This window comes from Rhinopithecus roxellana, chromosome 10 (assembly GCF_007565055.1).
Source record: "Rhinopithecus roxellana isolate Shanxi Qingling chromosome 10, ASM756505v1, whole genome shotgun sequence".
NCBI lineage: Eukaryota > Metazoa > Chordata > Mammalia > Primates > Cercopithecidae > Rhinopithecus > Rhinopithecus roxellana.
Window position 1 is genome coordinate 60,977,369 of NC_044558.1, and position 17,757 is coordinate 60,995,125.

Consider the following 17,757-nt stretch of genomic DNA (forward strand, 5'->3'; position numbering starts at 1 on the left):
ACTTACAAGATTCTTATGAAGTAGATTAGTGGTTCTCACATTCTAATGGACATGTGAATCACCTGGGAATCTTGTTAAAGCGCAGGTTCTGATTTTGCAAGTCTGAGATGGGCTCAAGATTATGCATTTCTAAAAAGCTTCCAGCCAGCACAGTGGCTCACACCTGTTATCTCAGCATTTTGGGAGGCTGAGGCTAGTGAATATTGTCACCATAAAGAAGTGATAAATGTTGAAAGTGATGGATATGGTAACTACCCCAGTTTCATCATTATCCTATGTATACATGCATTGAAACATCACATTGTACCCCATAAATATGTACAATTCTTATGTGTCAATTATAAATAAAAATTATTTTAAAAGAATTGGCCCTTGGGTTTTCTCCATTACAGGTTTATTGCCAAACCCTGTGCACTCCATATTGGCATCGAGGACAGTGGTCCTTATCAGGCCCAACCCAATGCCATCCTTGAAAAGGTGTTCGTATCTATCACCAAGGTAAGTGGGCAAAGAAACAGAGAGGAAAATTCACACAAGGTGTTGCTCCATGGGGCAGGGGAGGATAGACAGCACATATATCTAAGGGTAAGGATAGGATGGGATGATCTTTCATGTTTGAGTACTCTATGTAGCTATACGGAGAGCTTTATCCCCTCAGGGGAAACCTTTGGGCCCTACATATGTCAAGTTTACATAGTAGTATGTTTGAGTTTTAGGCCCAGCAGCCACCTTTACCCCTCTTTCCCCAAACACACACTGTATCTTGTTTTTGTTTTTCCTTGTTCCAGTTTCTGCCACTGCCTAGTTGTGTAATCGAGATGGAGACGGTACTGATAGCCTTTGCAGTTTGGGTGTTTTGTTGGTTTTTTGGAGAGACAAGGTTTTGCCTTGTTGCCCAGGCTGGTCTGGAACTCCTGAGCTCAAGCCATCCTTCGGGCCTCAGCCTCCAAAAATCCCAGGATTACAGGCATGAGCCACCATGCCTGGCCTGCAATTTGGGTTTTTAATACCCTTTTTTACTCAGCTTGGGCTGGAGGAAGAGTCGAAACAAGGATGTGTATAGGTGAGCAGTACAGGTCCTTGATATGTAAGATAAAATTTCTTACTAAAAATGATTTTGGGATAAAACTTGGGAAGATAAACATCACTTGAGCCACTATGGCTATCATACCTTATCACTCAGCTAGTCAATGGGATTGAAGGAGGGGTCTGAGGAGACAGGGATGTTGTGACTCTGGTTATACATTTACAGTATCCTGATAAGAAAAGGCTGGAGGGCCTGTCCAAGCAGCTGGATTGGAATGTCCAAAAAATCCAATGCTGGTTTCGCCATAGGAGGAATCAGGACAAGCCCCCAACGCTCACTAAATTCTGTGAAAGCATGTATGTATGCAAGGAGGGAGGGAGGGAATAAGGAAGAGGGTGGGATACAACTGGACTGAAGTTTTCTTTTTTGAAAATCACTTCTGTTGTTAGGACAACAGTTAATGGATATAGAGAGCTAACTCAGCCTATTATTGGTAGGAAAGAAGGGAACTGGAACACTGATTCCCTTAAGTTTCTTGGACATGTTGCCACTAACCTAGGTATGGTTCCATTTTGTTTCCTTTTCCTAAATAGATTGGGAGTAAATCCTTATAACTGTACTTATGTAAGTAGATGTACTAACACATGTATACCTTAATAGAGGGAGTACTAGCTTGCTTGCTGTAAGTTGACAATTTTTAGGAAGCATTCCTTTTCTGGGAAATACTATTCTTCATTTTATTGAGCTTTTTCTAATTATCCTCTGAGCACTGTATTAGTAATTGTCATGTAAAGAAAAATGCTGGGGAGTCTGATGATAAAGCCTAATATTTTTCCTAATGGAAGATGACTCTGTCTTTGGCTTTTTTTTTTTGAGACGGAATCTCGCTCTGTCACCAGACTGGAATGCAGTGGCGCGATCTCGGCTCACTGCAACCTGCACCTCCTGTGTTCAATCTATTCTTCTGCCTCAGCCTCCTGAGTAGCTGGGACTACAGGTGTGCGCCACCATGCCCAGCTAATTTTTGTATTCTTAGTAGAGACAAGGTTTCACTATGTTGGCTAGGATGGTCTCGATCTCTTGACCTGGTGATCCGCCCACCTCGGGCTCCCAAAGTGCTGGGATTACAGGCATGAGCCACCACTCCTAGCCCCTGTCTTTGGCTTTTTAAATGACAGTAGTTGCCCCTATTCTAGGAATTGATCCTCTTTCTCACCAGTAAGTCTCTTATCCCCAGATTTGCTATCTTGACTTCCCTAGCCTCAGAGACTTTGGTTTCAGTGGACATTTGTCTAACCTCTCCTCTTTGCCCACCCAGGTGGAGATTCACATTTTATTTATGTATATTCTGCTATGGAATTAGATTTCTCTGGTCGGTGAGTCTTAACTTTCTCTAGTTTTCTGTTGGGTTCTAATCATGCCTAGATCTCTAGAAATAAGAGTTAATCTAGAAGCAAGAGTTAAATACCTTTAGATTTTTTTTTCTTTTTTTTTTTTTTGTGAGACAGAGTCTCGCTCTGTCACCCAGGCTGGAGTGCAGTGGTGGAATCTCAGCTCACTTGCAACCTCTGCCTCTTGGATTCAAGCGATTCTCTTACCTTAGCCTCCTGAGTAGCTGGGACTACAGGTGCACACGACCATACCTGGCTAATTTTTGTATTTTTAGTAGAGACGGGGTTTCACCATGTTGGCCAGGCTGGTCTTGAACTCCTGACCTCAGGTGATCCACCCACCTCGGCCTCCCAGAATGCTGGGATTTCAGGCGTGAGCCACTGTGCCTGGCATAAATACCTTTAGATCTTTATATTTCCCCCAACTTTTCCTCCTCTGTGATGCCCACAATCCAGGTTTATATCCTAATAGATTGTCTTCTGTCTGGGGCCTGACTTCAGTAACCTTATAACTCTACTGCTTCTCCCTAGAAGATACTAGTAATATCAGTAATAACTAAATCAGCATAATACTTAATGGTTTACAAAGCACTTGACAAAAATTGAAGGAGGAGAAATGGAATTAACCCTTTAAAGTGGGTGAAACGGGTATTATTCTCACTTTTTAGTTAATTGTCAGAGTCAAAGAAGAATTTCAGGGGGCCGGGCACAGTGGCTCACATCTGTAATTTTAACACTTTGGGAGGCCAAGATGGGCAGATCATTTGAGCCCAGGAGTTCAAGACCAACCTGGGCAACGTGGTGAAACACCGTCTCTACAAAAATTAGCCTGGTGTGGTGGCATGTACCTGTAGTCCCAGCTACTCAGGAGGCTGACATAGGAGAGTCGCTTGAGCCCAGGAGGTCAAGGCTGCAGTGAGCAGTGATGGAGCCACCACATTCCAGCCTGGGTGACAGAGCAAAACTCTGCCTCAGAAAAAGAAGGAAGAAGAATTTCAGGCTTTTTGATTCTTGAGTTCTTGTTTTCTTCCCTGTACCATACTATTTCTCTCTAAATGATATCACTGTGTTTTCAAAATATTGTAGACAAAAAACTGGCAGAAGTAAAGGAATAGACAAATATACAGTTGTACTTGAAGATGTTAATACTCTTCTCTCAGTAATTGACCTAAACCCTAGGCTAAATAAATAAATAAATAAATAATCACTAAAGATGTAAAATGTATGAATGACATGATCAACCAGTTTTACCTAATTGACATTTATAAAACACTACACCAACAGCTGAAGAAGACATATAATTTTTAAGTGCATGTAGAAAGATAAACTAATGCTGGGCCATAAAATAAGTCTCAGTAAATTTCAAAATATTGAAATCTTAAAGAATGTGTTCTCTGACCATAATGGAATTAAATTAGAAGTCAATTGTAATGAGAGACATGGAAAATATTTGGAAGTCGCCCGTGTGCGGTTGCTCACACCTGTAATCCTAGCACTCTGGGAGGCTGAGGCGGGCAGATTGCCTGAGCTCAGGAGTTCAAGACCAGCCTGGGCAATATTGCAAAACTCCATCTCTACTAAAAATACAAAAAATTAGCCAGGCATGGTGGTGTGTGCCTGTAATCCCAACTGCTGGGGAGGCTGAGGCACGAGAATCACTTGAACCTGGGAGGCTGAGGTTGCAATGAGCCGAAATCACGCCACTTCACTCCAGCCTGGGTGACAGAGCAAGACTCTGTCTCAAAAAAAAAAAATTGGAAGTTAAACAACTCTTCTCAATAACCTGTGGATCAAATAAAAAATCACAAGAGAAATAAGAAAGTATTTTTAATTGAATGATGCTAAAAGTAAAACATATCAAAATTTCTGGGATACAGATAAAACATACTTAGAGAGAAATTTATAGCTTTAAATGTTAATATTACAAAAGAAAGGTTTAAAGTTAATCTAAGTTTCTGCTTTAGGTTCTTGAAAAAGATAAGCAAAATAGGTTAAAGGAAGGAAATAATAAAAAATAAGCAGAAATTGGCCAGGCGTGGTGGCTTACCCCTGTACTCCCCACACTTTGGGAGGCTGAAGTGGGAGGATCACTTAAGCCCAGGAGTTCAAGATCAGCTTGGGCAAGATAACGAGATCCAATCTCTATAGTGAGACCCCATTTCTAAAAAACGATAATAAAGTAAATAAGTGGAAATTAATGAAATAGGCATTAAACAATGGATACATTTGTGGGGTTTTTGTTTGTCTGAGACAGAGTCTCGCTCTGTCTCCCAGGCTGGAGTGCAGTGGTGCAGTCTCGGCTCACTGCAACCTCTGCCTCCTGGGTTCAAGTGATTCTCCTGTCTCAGCCTCCCGAGTAGCTGGGACTACCAGAGTACGCCACCAGGCCCAGCTAATTTTTGTATTTTTGGTAGAGACAGATTTTCACCATGTTGGCCAGGCTAATCTTGAACTCCTAACCTCAGGTGATCCTCCCACCTCCACCTCCCAAAGTGCTGGGATTACAGGTATGAGCCACCATGCCTGGCCTGTTTTTGTTTTTGCTTAAAACAGGGTCTTACTCTGTCACCCAGGCTGGAGTGCAGTTGCATGATCACAGCTCACTGCAGCCTCAACTTCCCAGGCTCAGGTGATGCTACCACCTCAGCCTCTCAAGAAACTTGAGACTACAGGCACATGCACAACCACACTGGGCTAATTTTTGTATTTTTTTAGAGATGGGGTTTCACTATGTTGCCCAAATTGGTCTTGAACTCCTGGGCTCAAGCAATCCACCCACTTCAGCCTCCCAAAGTGCAGGGATTAACAGGTGTGAGCTACTGTGCCTGACCATGGATAAAATTAATAAAGCCAAAAGTTCATTCTTTGAAAGGTCTGATTAAAATGGACAAACTCCAACAAAAAAAGAAAATATGAATTACCAATATGGGAAGGGTTATCACTACAGATCCTGTAGTCATTGAAAGGATAATAAGACAATATTATGAACAATTTAATGATAAGAAATCCAGCAGCAAAGATGATGTACACAAACTCCTTAAAGGACATAATCATTATTCCGTTAGAGATTATTAGTTTTGACTTCTGAACCTGGCATGGAGATATCTTTCTTGGTTATCAAATGAATCACTGTCTTCCTGTATATATATTCCAGGTGGTGATACTTCCTAAAACTATCCTAAAACTCTCATTGTTCTTATTTACCTCAAAGCATAGTTTTTCTATTTATGACACTCTGTTGTAGATGAACAATCTAGCTATTTATTGATCCTTTAGGGAGCCCTTAAATCTGTTTGGGGGCTTTCCTGTCTCTCTTTTGCCCCAGCCTAGACAGAAGGGGATTATATGGGGTAGATCTTGAAGCCAGGTGAGAATCTTGAGGACTGACATGGATTATCTGTTTTCTCTTAGTCACCTTGGTTCTGGGACATCCGACAGTGCTGGCATAACTATCCATTTCAGGTAGGATCTGAGTCGTTTCAGGGTAGAGGTGTTGAATGTGTGTAAGATGGAGTGAGTGAGGGTCCTTTGCCAGTCCCCAGGACAGATGGTGTGTTTCCTTGGGATTGAGGGATTAGGGCCTGCGTCTCTTTAAGTTATATATTCAGGGTATCTATTTTTTATTTTTATTAATTTTCCCACTGCTAAGAGTCATATGAGGTATCTATTCCTGAGACCCCCATAGCAATGAAATCCAGTGAGTTTTTTGTTTTGATTTTCCCCATTATATTCACCCTAATTGGGCTAGAAAGAAAAGCAGTTTTCTGGTATTTAATGAGGTACTTTCTGGTTCAGATGTCTTTTTTGTATCAAGGGTAACTTGAAATCCCATTAAGAGCATCTTGGTTGTAATCTATACTGGAAATATGTCAAAGAACTGCTAAAGGGGTGGAAGAGGAGAAGGCCTATGTGTATTCAATCCTGTGAAAAGCACTAATTGCCCAGAATCCTAGACATACTGATTTGATTGTGTTATAGTATGTGTTAAATGTATCTCATCTCTGCAAGATGAGCGCTGAAGATGGGTGTGCAGAGGAGCGAGGGAAGAGGCTCAAGTCTCTACACCAGTCCAAAGTCTGTTAGCTATTGCATATCTTGGGAGATAATGGGGAGGAGAAATGTCTAATAGTTTGGGGTATTGGTCCTCCAAGGCAGAGAAAGTTGGAGAGATGGAATGCACGTTTGACTAGCTGGTAATCTAACTACTTCTTTCTCTCTTGCAGCCTCTTTCAAGTGGGCTTTATTACTATTATATCATGGAATTGGCCTTCTATTGGTCCCTTATGTTTTCTCAGTTTACAGACATTAAAAGAAAGGTAAGGACGTTGGCCCCCTCAAGTCCCCAACTTATTGCATCCTCCTTTCTAGCAGCTTCCATGACTGCCATTATGATGTGTTATCTTCCCTGAGACCGCAAAAGGAGAAACTGGGTTTGATGGACTCTTAGCTTGTTGTAATGTTCCCAGAAATGAGACTGAATTAATGATGAAGTATATTTAAGACATTCAGGGAAGCCCCAGGATGAGAACAATTAACCAGCTAAGAAGCATACTTTTTTCCGTATTCTTCTTTAAGCTTCTTACATATCTAAAGAAAAAAATCCTAGTCAGAATTGGGGGATAGCAATGCCTTATTTAGAAAAAACACCTGATTCCAGAAAAGCTGGATAATGGCTTTCACATGGCATTAGGGACACTTGCTTTCTCTGTACTCCCTTTCTGGTTACGCCACTTACTCAAAGAAAGTCAGTTGGAAGGAGTTTTACTCTCTTCCTGCTATTGTTCAGGAAGCAAAGATTGAGAGAAGTGAGATGACTTGCCCAGATAGTGACAGAGTTAGAAATGACTTAAGTTTTATACAACCAAATAGAAAAGGCAGAATCTTTACTTTTTTATTAGCGTCTACCTGAAATAATGTGGTTCCAGCAGCTCTAACCCTAATCTGTCACTAACTCAGGGTTATCTTTGGTGAAGAAAACCAGGGTTTGGCCGGGCGCAGTGGCTCAAGCCTGTAATCCCAGCACTTTGGGAGGCCGAGACGGGCGGATCACGAGGTCAGGAGATCGAGACCATCCTGGCTAACATGGTGAAACCCCGTCTCTACTAAAAATACAAAACAAAAAACAAAAAAAAAACTAGCCAGGCGAGGTGGCGGCGCCTGTAATCCCAGCTACTCGGGAGGCTGAGGCAGGAGAATGGCGTGAACCCGGGAGGCGGAGCTTGCAGTGAGCTGAGATCTGGCCACTGCACTCCAGCCTGGGTGACAGAGCGAGACTCCGTCTCAAAAAAAAAAAAAAAAAAAAAAAAAAGAAAACCAGGGTTAGCATTTATGGGAATGAATTAAAACTTAGTCAGGTTGTTAGTGTTATCTAACATAGAAACTTGATACTCAGTTTTTATGCCTTTTACTCTCCTATGGTCAGAAGACACAGGTCACTTTATTAAAATTTTATTTTAATTGTGATACATATAAGAAAGTTTGAAATACATATTTAAGTTTTAAAAATAATAAACAGAGAAGTATTTAATAGATGTGTCTGATAACTCAAGTATTTAGAGACTTCCCTAGATCTAACTTGACATTTGAACCCAAGAGGAAATTAGAGCCACAAACCTATCCCTTCTATTAGGTCCTTGTGGTTGACGTTTCTCTCATTAAAACAGAAGAGTCATAGAATCTCAGAGAACTCTAAGGCTTGTATGTCCCACTGGGAAGTTATCCCCAGGTGGCAGTTCAGCATCCACGCTATATATATTCTGCAGTTACCAAAGGAAGTTTTTACTTTCTGGCCTTTGAGCTGCATTAACATAGAGTATGGGTCAGTCACTGATGTAGGGAGTGTTCAGTTAAATGCTAGGTAGCCAAAGGAGAGTCTAAGCAGAATGGAAACTTTTTTTTTTTTTTTTGAGACGGAGTCTCACTCTTTCGCCCAGACTGGAGTGCCGTGGCGCGATATTGGCTCACTGCAACCTCTGCCTCCTAGGTTCCAGCAATTCTCCTGCATCAGCCTCCCGAGTAGCTGGAATTACAGGTGTGCGCCACCACGCCTGGCTTATTTTTGTATTTTTAGTAGAGATGGGGTTCCACCATGTTGGTCAGGCTGAGCTCGAACTCCTGACCTCAGGTGATCCGCCCACCTTGCCCTCCCAAAGTGCTGGGATTACAGGTGTGAGCCACTGCGCCCGGCCAATGGAAACTATTATATACGGGGTGGGGTAAGATCCTCAGAGAATAATGCAGGACAGTGGGTTGGCTGGTGTTTCTACGGCCCAGCTTTTACCTCCCTCTTCTATTTCCATTCCTTCCTAGGACTTCCTGATCATGTTTGTGCATCACTTGGTCACCATTGGGCTTATCTCCTTCTCCTACATCAACAACATGGTTCGAGCAGGAACTCTGATCATGTGCCTACATGATGTCTCAGACTTCTTGCTGGAGGTAAAAACCCAATCTTTCTCCATCTTCTTCTTCTCTTCTTTTCTTCCTATGTGAGGACTTTCTCCCTAGCTCAATTCTTTCTTCCTTTCTCCAGGCAGCCAAGCTGGCCAATTATGCCAAGTATCAGCGGCTCTGTGACACCCTTTTTGTTATCTTCAGTGCTGTTTTTATGGTTACACGTCTAGGAATCTATCCATTCTGGTAAGTGGTAGGGCTGTAGAGCTGTGGTAGGTATGAGCCTAATGATACCTTTTGCCAATTCTCATTTTGCCCATTCAGTTTTTCTGTTCTATTCTATTCTATTTTTGCCAATAGAACACAAGAACCCTATTGCCCTGCTTTTACCTTGGCCTGTGCTGACCTTTTATGGACTCTCATAGGACCTCTGCTGCCTCACACCGTATTTCTAGCAAGGTCGGATCCAGACTCAGAGTACCCGACTCGGTTGGCTTCTGGTTTTTTTGACTCATCTCTGAGGAACAGTCCTAATTTTATGCCTAAGTAATTCCTTTGCCTTCTTTTGCCCTGTTGATACAATTCTCAGGCCCTTCTTGCTTGTGTTCCTGCTCTGGTCCCAACCATCAACACACACACATTCTCTCTCTCTCTCTCTCTCCCTCTCCCTCCCCCGCCCCCCCCCTTCACTTCTACATTCACTGCTTTATGGGAATCGGCTACCTACTGTCCTATCCTATATGTGTCTGAGGAGCTGAGTCATTCCTAGGATTAGAGTCCCACTTCTGTTCTAATTTCGTGAAACTCTGCATATTTGAAGTGATTAATAATGTGACTTAATCCATCAGTTCCTAAGATGTATATATCTTTCCCTGTCCCTAAGGATAGAAAATACAACAGGCTCCTCACTTTCTTTATTTTATTACTGTGGATGACAGTCCCTGGAACTTCAGCTGATAAAAGGGCTGGTAGGAAAACACACAGGGCTCTGCATCCCTAGGACCCGGCTTCACCCCTGTCTTCTGAGCTTTGACTCTAGAATCTGACTATTGGCCTCCCTCTTCTAGGATTCTGAACACGACCCTCTTTGAGAGTTGGGAGATAATCGGGCCTTATGCTTCATGGTGGCTCCTCAATGGCCTGCTGCTGACCCTACAGGTTCTGCATGTCATCTGGTCCTACCTAATTGCACGGATTGCTTTGAAAGCCTTGATCAGGGGAAAGGTGAGGATGAAAGATGGCTTCTTTCTTTGGGGTATGGGGGAAGATAGGGATTACTCAACAGACGTTCTCTCTCCATCAAACCTGGTGAGCCCCATCTACTCAAGCAGGCCAAACAAAAAGCCTAGGGCTCCAAAGTCTTCGCCTCTTCTATGAGTGTTTTGCCTTTTTTAGTTTAGAGACAAGGTCTTGCTCTGTCACCTAGGCTGGAGTTCAGTGGCATGATCACGGCTCACTGCAGCCTCAAACCTGGGCTTAAGGGAGTCTCCCACTGCAGCCTCCCACGTAGCTGGGACTATAGGTGTGCACCACCATGCCTGGCTAATTTTCTTATTTTTTTGTAAATAGGGTGTCACTATGTTACCCAGGCCAGTATCCAAGTACTGGCCTCAAGCAGTCCTCCCACTGTGGCTTCCCAAAGCAATGGAATTACAGGTGTGAGCCACCACACCAAACCTGTTTTACCTTTTTTTTTTTTTTTTTCTTTTGAGATGGAATCTCACTCTGTCACCCAGACTGGAGTGCAGTGGCACGATCTTGGCTCACCACAACCTCCACCTCTTGGGTTCAAGTGATTCTCCTGCCTCAGCCTTCCTAGTAGCTGCGACTACAGGATGTGCCACCGTGCCCAGCTAATTTTTGTATTCTTAGTAGAGACGGGGTTTCACTATGTTGGCCAGGCAGGTCTCTAACTCCTGACCTCATGATCTGCCCTCCTAGGCCTCCCAAAGTGCTAGGATTACAGGCGTGAGCCACCGCACCCAGCCTACCATTTTACCTTTTAAGATGTGACTTAGATGCAAGAGGAAAGTTCTGCCTTCTTCTTGTCCCTTAGGAATGGCTTTTGTTAAAGGATGATAGGGTTAAGAGTTTTTTAAGAGATGGCCTCAACCATTTCCTATCCTTTACCTACCTGCTTCAGTGGATTTCATATTTTCTTTTTGACATGGGGACTTTTTCAAAGGAAATCATATGCAGAGCCACATAAACTCTATAAAAGCAGATTGTTAAGTTGCTTAGAAATGGCGGTAGTTGGCCAGGCGCAGTGGCTCAAGCCTGTAATCCCAGCACTTTGGGAGGCCGAGACGGGCGGATCACGAGGTCAGGAGATCGAGACCATCCTGGCTAACATGGTGAAACCCCGTCTCTACTAAAAAATACAAAAAACTAGCCAGGCGAGGTGGCGGGCACCTGTAGTCCCAGCTACTTGGGAGGCTGAGGCAGGAGAATGGTGTAAACCCGGGAGCGGAGCTTGCAGTGAGCTGAGATCCAGCCACTGCAGTCCAGCCTGGGCGACAGAGCGAGACTCCGTCTCAAAAAAAAAAAAGAAATGGTGGTAGTTCACAAGCCACCACAAGATAACCATGCTGTGATATTCAAGGTATGGTTTATATAAGGAACTAAACATACACCTCACCCCACTGGTGTATGAGGCAAGTGTCCTAAGTGAATGGGTATGTAGTATTTCAGATACCCATCTTATGCCAAGAGCAAAAGAAAGGTGCCACTTAATAATAAACTCATAATTGAACTTTGCAAGTTTTGAAGCAGTCAGACTGTAATTAGTCCAAGAGCTAGGGATTTCAGCCTAAAAGAATACAGAATCCCAAGTGGGAGGGGCTCTGCTTGAGCAGGCACTGACACCAGGACCAACTCTTGGAATGTGGCCTAGATATTGATGATCTCCTGTGTCATCACTCCTTATAGCTGCCATTGGCTCAGAACTTGCTCAGCATGCCTGTGCATCTTGCTGTAGCTACTGGACATCTCTGTTCTCTCCTGCTTCTTTCCTGACTAGGTGACCTGTCCAGGAAGGATTAAACCCTGTCCTCCACTCTTTCCTCACCTCCTTCCTTTTTTCTATGCCTGGCGGGAGCTGGACAGTTTCATCTCTTGCATGTAAGTGTATCTGTGCTTCTAGTATTCAGTGAAGCATGTCCATCTGAATGTGGTTCTCCTTCCTCCTGCTCTCCTTTCTGTTCCCTTGTGTTGGTCTCAGAGCATGCCCTCTCTCCTGACTTTTCGGGGCCATTATTGACTAGAGCTGCAGTTGCCAGATGTTTACCTAAATTGAGTCAAGAATTTGAGTTTACTTTTTTTTTGTTTCTGAGACTCTGTTTAGCGCACGTCTAGAGACACTCTGCTCTCTAGTGGAAATTTCCTAAAGGTCAGGTAATCAGTCATCTGAGTTCAGAGGTCAACAGCTATAATCAACTGTAGAAGACCCATCCAACACAAATTCAAGGAGCCGATCCAAAGCAAATGCTCACCTCCTTGGCAACAGCTGTTACAGCTGTGTTCCTTTTCACTTCCTTCTCTCCTTTACTTAAACCACATTTATTATCCTTCAGTTCTGGAGGTCAGAAGTCCGACACAGGTCTCACTGGGTTTCTGTCCTTTACTCTTAGAGTCCAGGGTAGAGTTGTTTTTGTTTTTTTTTGAGACAGAGCTTCGCTCTTGTTGCCCAGGCTGGAGTGCAATGGCATGATCTTGGCTCACCACAACCTCCGCCTCCCGGGTTCAAGAGATTCTCCTGCCTCAGCCTCCTGAGTAGCTGGGACTACAGGCATGTGCCACCATGCCCAGCTAATTTTTTTTTATTTTTAGTAGAGATGGGGTTTCTCCATGTTGATCCAGCTGGTCTCGAACTCCCGACCTCAGGTGATCCACCCACCTCAGCCTCCCAAAGTGCTGGGATTACAGGCGTGAGCCACCGTGCCTGGCTTTTTTTTTTTTTTTTTTTTTTTTTTTTAAGAGACAAGGTTTTACTCCATTGCCAAGGCTGGAGTACAGTGGTGTAATCATGGCTCACTGCAGCCTTGACCTCCTGGGCTCAAGAGATCCTCCTGCCTCAGCCTCCCAAGTAGCTAGGACTACAGATGCATGTCACCATACCCAACTAATTTTGTCATTTTTTATTTTTTGTAGAGACGGGGCTCTCGCCATGTTGCCCAGACTGGTCTCAAACTCTTGGGCTCAAGCAGTCCTCCCCCCTCGGCCTCCCAAAGTGCTAGGATTATATGTGTAAGCCACCGTGCCTGGCCCATGGTGGAGAAAGTGAAATACTTTGCTTGATATGCAGGATAGTTTAATTGGGAAATGCTGCTGTAATCCAGATGCTTCATTTGAAAATACAAAACAAAAAAGCCCATGTTAATAAGCATTCACAGATGGTAGCATGATTAGAACTGGGATTCTTTTCTCATTGACTGCCAGTCCATTTGTGTTTTCACTATACTGTGTATCTTGGGGATGCTGAAGTTTCACAAGAAAAGTGATCTTGCTATTGGGAAAGGGAAGAAGATTGGAAAACAGTGTCATAGGATAATGGTAGCTGAGCCTAGGAATGGGAAACTACTAAAAAAGGCCTGTTATGGACCAGCTTTGCGGATAAAGCAAAACAGCATAACCAATATGAATAAATGCATTGTCCACAGCCACCAGAAGATAGAAGCACTGCTGACAGTCATATGTATTGTTCATGTTGGCCTTCCCTGTTCTTTGAAGTGGAAGAAGAGAAGGGGTGTCTGGAGTTTCCCTGAAACCTAAACCAGGTCTCAGTGAGTGATGTCAGTTCTCTTAGGCTGGTCCTGAAAGGCACACCCCTCTACCAAAGTAGCTTCTATTCCATAGAGAACAGAATTGGAGATGACAAGGGAGAAAACTAGAAAGCAGGCGAAGCATAGTCACAACATTAGCCATAGTCCAGACAATACTTTGAGTTAGATGTCATCAGAAAGCAGACCAGACTGGGAACACAGTGCCCACACCTGGGTTTCTGAGCTTAGGTGTGTCTTACGGTTCTCTCCAGGAAAGTTCTGCCCTCACTTTTCTGTCTTTGGTCTCATCCCACTCAGGTATCTAAGGATGATCGCAGTGATGTGGAGAGCAGCTCAGAGGAAGAAGATGTGACCACCTGCACAAAAAGTCCCTGTGACAGTAGCTCCAGCAATGGTGCCAATCGGGTGAATGGTCATATGGGAGGCAGCTACTGGGCTGAAGAGTAAGGTGGTTGCCATGGGGACTTCAGTACACATGGACTTGTAGGGTCGCTGGCAACATACTCCTCTTGGCCCTTCCCATATCTACTCTTCTGTGACTAGGGGACTGCAAGGCACTGAGGAGTATCAAAGAAGCAAGTATTTTCACTTTGAAAGAAAACGCTGCCATTTTGTATTTAATAGCCTCCAAGTTCTTTCAGTAATGTTATTTGCTCTGTGTGTTTTTGTGTGTTCGTTCATGTGCATTTGTGCATATGCGTGAGTTTCATTGCTGGGGTTGGGGCACAATTCTGGACTGGAGCCATGAGGCCTTCCCTAGTCCCCCCTTTGAACCCGCCTTAGTTCCACATTTGGCTGCATCTTGAATTATACTGACTCCAGACTGTCTCCTCCCTTTTTGCCCTTGGCTCTTGAGGCTCTAAACCCCTGGACCATCTGAATGGAGCAGCCAAGTTCAGTCCCAGATTTCTGCACTGTTCCTCTTTCACAGCTAGAGTACGTTGCATGATGAAGTTGTATAGAAACAGAACCATGGATGGATGGCCAGGATTACCGTGGTCCCTAGCTAGATCCCCTTCCTATCACCTGATAGCAACAGGGACAGCTGCCAATACCCTACTCTTTACTCAATGGTACCCAGGGAGGGGGCATGGGAAGAGGGTGAGCTGAGGGCTGGAGGAGGACAACAGCCACTGGGTGAGCTGTTCACGGTCTTGTACTATTGTTTACTCTGTGATTAAAAGTACTTCAATCCACCTCTACTGTCTCAACCTCTTTAGTGACTCTATCCGCAGTTTCCTGAATCCATAAGCTAATTAAGAGCTTTTCCAGGTCTGATTCAGAAGGCCCTGGACACCAAATTTTTCCTTTCTGTGCATGGTGGGAAGAGAATCAGCCAGGGTGCTTACATTTTAGAGCTTTATGTTTTTTAAGAAAAAGTTAAAAGGTTTAGTGGGTCACAAGAAGAATACTGGACAGATTCAACCATGTATATAGTGAAACCAACAAAAGCTTTGGTTGAAAAGCCAAGACGCCATTAGGTAAATACCTTATTTCCTATTTTAGTCAATACAGAGATTGTCAAATAACTTTTTTTTTTTTTTAGAGATGAGGTCTCCCTATGTTGCCCAGGTTGGTCTCAAACACCTGGCCTTAAGCCAAAATGGGGATTACAGGCATTAGCTACCACGTCCAGCCGAATTAACATTTTAAGGTTGTGATAAATAAATCTGAGGTGTTTTTTGTTTCAACTCTGTTTTATCTTTTAGCCCATGGAGAAGCAGTCATCCTAATCCAGACTTTTCTCTGTGGTCTTGGCAAAATCACCAAATACAGTATTCATCTCCCAGAATAATTTTCCATTTGGTGAATGTTCAGATTATCAAAATATTTCCACATGCTCTTAGGTACATTATGACATATGGAGAGTGTCAGGGAGAGAATGAAAATGGAAATAAATAGGTTATTCTAAGAATCAGATACTCACTTGATGTTCATTGACATTATAGGGATATTGACCCTACTAACCTTACTAACAGACTTGATTTTTAGAAAGACTTACTGTGGGGAATAGGAAAACTTAAGTTCTAAGTGGTCATTTGGTCAGAGCTAATCAAGAAGACTAAAAATTAGGTCATACTTGGCTGGGCGCAGTGGCTCACGCCTGTAATCCCAGCACTTTGGGAGGCCGAGGTGGGCGATAAATCAGCAGGTCAGGAGATCGAGACCATCCTGGCTAACATGGTGAAACCCTGTCTCTACTAAAAATACAAAAAGTCAGCCAGGCATGGTGGCACATGCCTGTAGTCCCAGCTACTCGGGAGGCTGAGGCAGAAGAATCACTTGAACCCGGGAGGCGGAGGTTGCAGTGAGCCAAGATAGCACCACTGCACTCCAGCCTGGGCAACAGAGCAAGACTCCGTCTAAAAAAAAAAAAAAAAAAAAAAAAAAAAAAAAAAATTAAGTCATACTTTTAGTTCCTCAACTTGGTATATTGAATAGACTAGTTGTTGTGAAATATGAATGAAAATGCTTTTGAAAGTCAGATGAGAGATGTATTTTGTCTTCTGAAATTTGAACAATTGCCTTGTTAATACAAACTGGATTGGTTGGTGTAGCTAATCTGACAAAAGATGCAACTGGATAAAACAATAATAAAAAATAATAGCTAACACATGACGTTTATTACATGCTAGGCACTGTATTAAACACACATGACAATAGGAGGCAAGAGGTTAACCTGCTAAGGTCAAGCGGCTAGTAAGGAGTCAAACCCTTACTATTCCTATCTTACTTACTGTCCCTCTCTAATCCTAACCACCGTACTCTCTATACTGTAATCTAATTAACCACTCTGCAGTCTCTACCAGCACTTCCCAAGATTTCATAATGAGGAAAACTAGATGTTGCAGAAACATTCAGCCAAAGGCAGAGACTGATTATATTGAATAGTTTGCATTGGATAAATGAAGTAAGATGAGGGTCAACTATCAGAACAGAATCTTGTTCTGAGAAGGAACTGTGTGCAAATGGTTGGGGTGGGGGTGAGAGGTAGGGTTCTAGAGAGTTTTAATACAGAGATAGAAGATAACCATTACTGGTGCCACATAAAACCGTTTTGTAGATGGCCTGGAAGGACCCAAATTAGTGGACAGTAGGTTAGATAAAGACCCACATCATCTATACCAGAGAACCAGGAGTATATTTAAGAGAAATAAGGCGTTACCTCTCCTCTGTTGGCTATAAAAGGGTTTTAACTTTATTATTATTCTTTTATTAGAGATAGGGTCTCATTCCGTCACCCAGGCTGGAATGCAGTGGCTTGATCATAGCTCACTGCAGCCTCAATCTCCTGGGCTCAAACGATCCTCCTGCCTCCCGAGTAGCTTTATTATTAATTGAAAAATCACTTATGTTTGTATAGTGCTTTACTGCTTAGAAAGTGATTTTTTTTTTTTTGAGACAGAGTCTTGCTCTGTCGCCAGGCTGGAGTACAATAGCATGATCTCGGTTCATGTTCAAGTGATTCTCCTGCCTCAGCCTCCTGACTAGCCGGGATCACAGGTGCATGACACCACACCCAGCTAATTTTTGTGTTTTTAGTAGAGACGGGGGTTTCCCCATGTTGGCCAGGCTAGTCTCGAACTCCTAACCTCAAGTGATCCACCCACCCTGACCTCCCAAAGTTTTGGGATTATAGGTGTGAGCCACTGCGCCTGGCAAAAGTGATTTCACATACAACAATAACCAAGGTTTAAAACACCAGGAAGGGAAGGGCAGGGCAGGGCAGAAGAATGGGAGGGGAGGGGAGGGGAGGGGGAAAAACTAGCTGAGCCAAGTATGTTAAAAAAAAAAAAGTAAATACTTCTGTAGAAATAGGATTATCCCCATTCCATAAATGAGTGTTGTGATTATCTATTAATATGTAACAAACCACCCTAAAACGTAGTGGTTTAACAGATTATTATTGCTCATGATGTGGTTGGTTGGTTGAGCTCAGTTGGAGGGATCTCATGTGGTTGCAGTCAGATTGTAGCTGGGAATGGAGTTATTTATTTGAATGAAGACGCAGCTGCACTGGACGTCCAAGATGATTTATTTACCTGGTTTTGCCTGGCTATCAGTCGATGCTGGATTTTCTCTAGGAGCTCAGTCAGGGCTGTCAACTGAAGTGCCTGTACATGCCTCTCCATTATCTTGGGCTTTGCACAGGTGGCTAGGTTCC

At 43.3% G+C, this 17,757-nt stretch overlaps 1 protein-coding gene across 1 annotated transcript in view; it reads left to right on the plus strand.

The window, feature by feature from the left end:
• The window catches only part of CERS5 (ceramide synthase 5), a 39,208-nt gene extending 24,420 nt beyond the window's left edge, over nt 1-14,788 (plus strand). Inside the window, exons 2-10 of the mRNA XM_010385354.2 lie at nt 393-498; nt 1,253-1,383; nt 2,346-2,403; nt 5,830-5,880; nt 6,642-6,734; nt 8,728-8,856; nt 8,951-9,057; nt 9,879-10,035; nt 13,890-14,788. Coding sequence (XP_010383656.2) covers nt 393-498; nt 1,253-1,383; nt 2,346-2,403; nt 5,830-5,880; nt 6,642-6,734; nt 8,728-8,856; nt 8,951-9,057; nt 9,879-10,035; nt 13,890-14,039 — 982 coding nt within the window. The 3' untranslated portion in view covers nt 14,040-14,788. The remainder of the gene's footprint in view (nt 1-392; nt 499-1,252; nt 1,384-2,345; nt 2,404-5,829; nt 5,881-6,641; nt 6,735-8,727; nt 8,857-8,950; nt 9,058-9,878; nt 10,036-13,889) is intronic.
• The last annotated feature ends 2,969 nt before the right edge of the window (nt 14,789-17,757 follow it).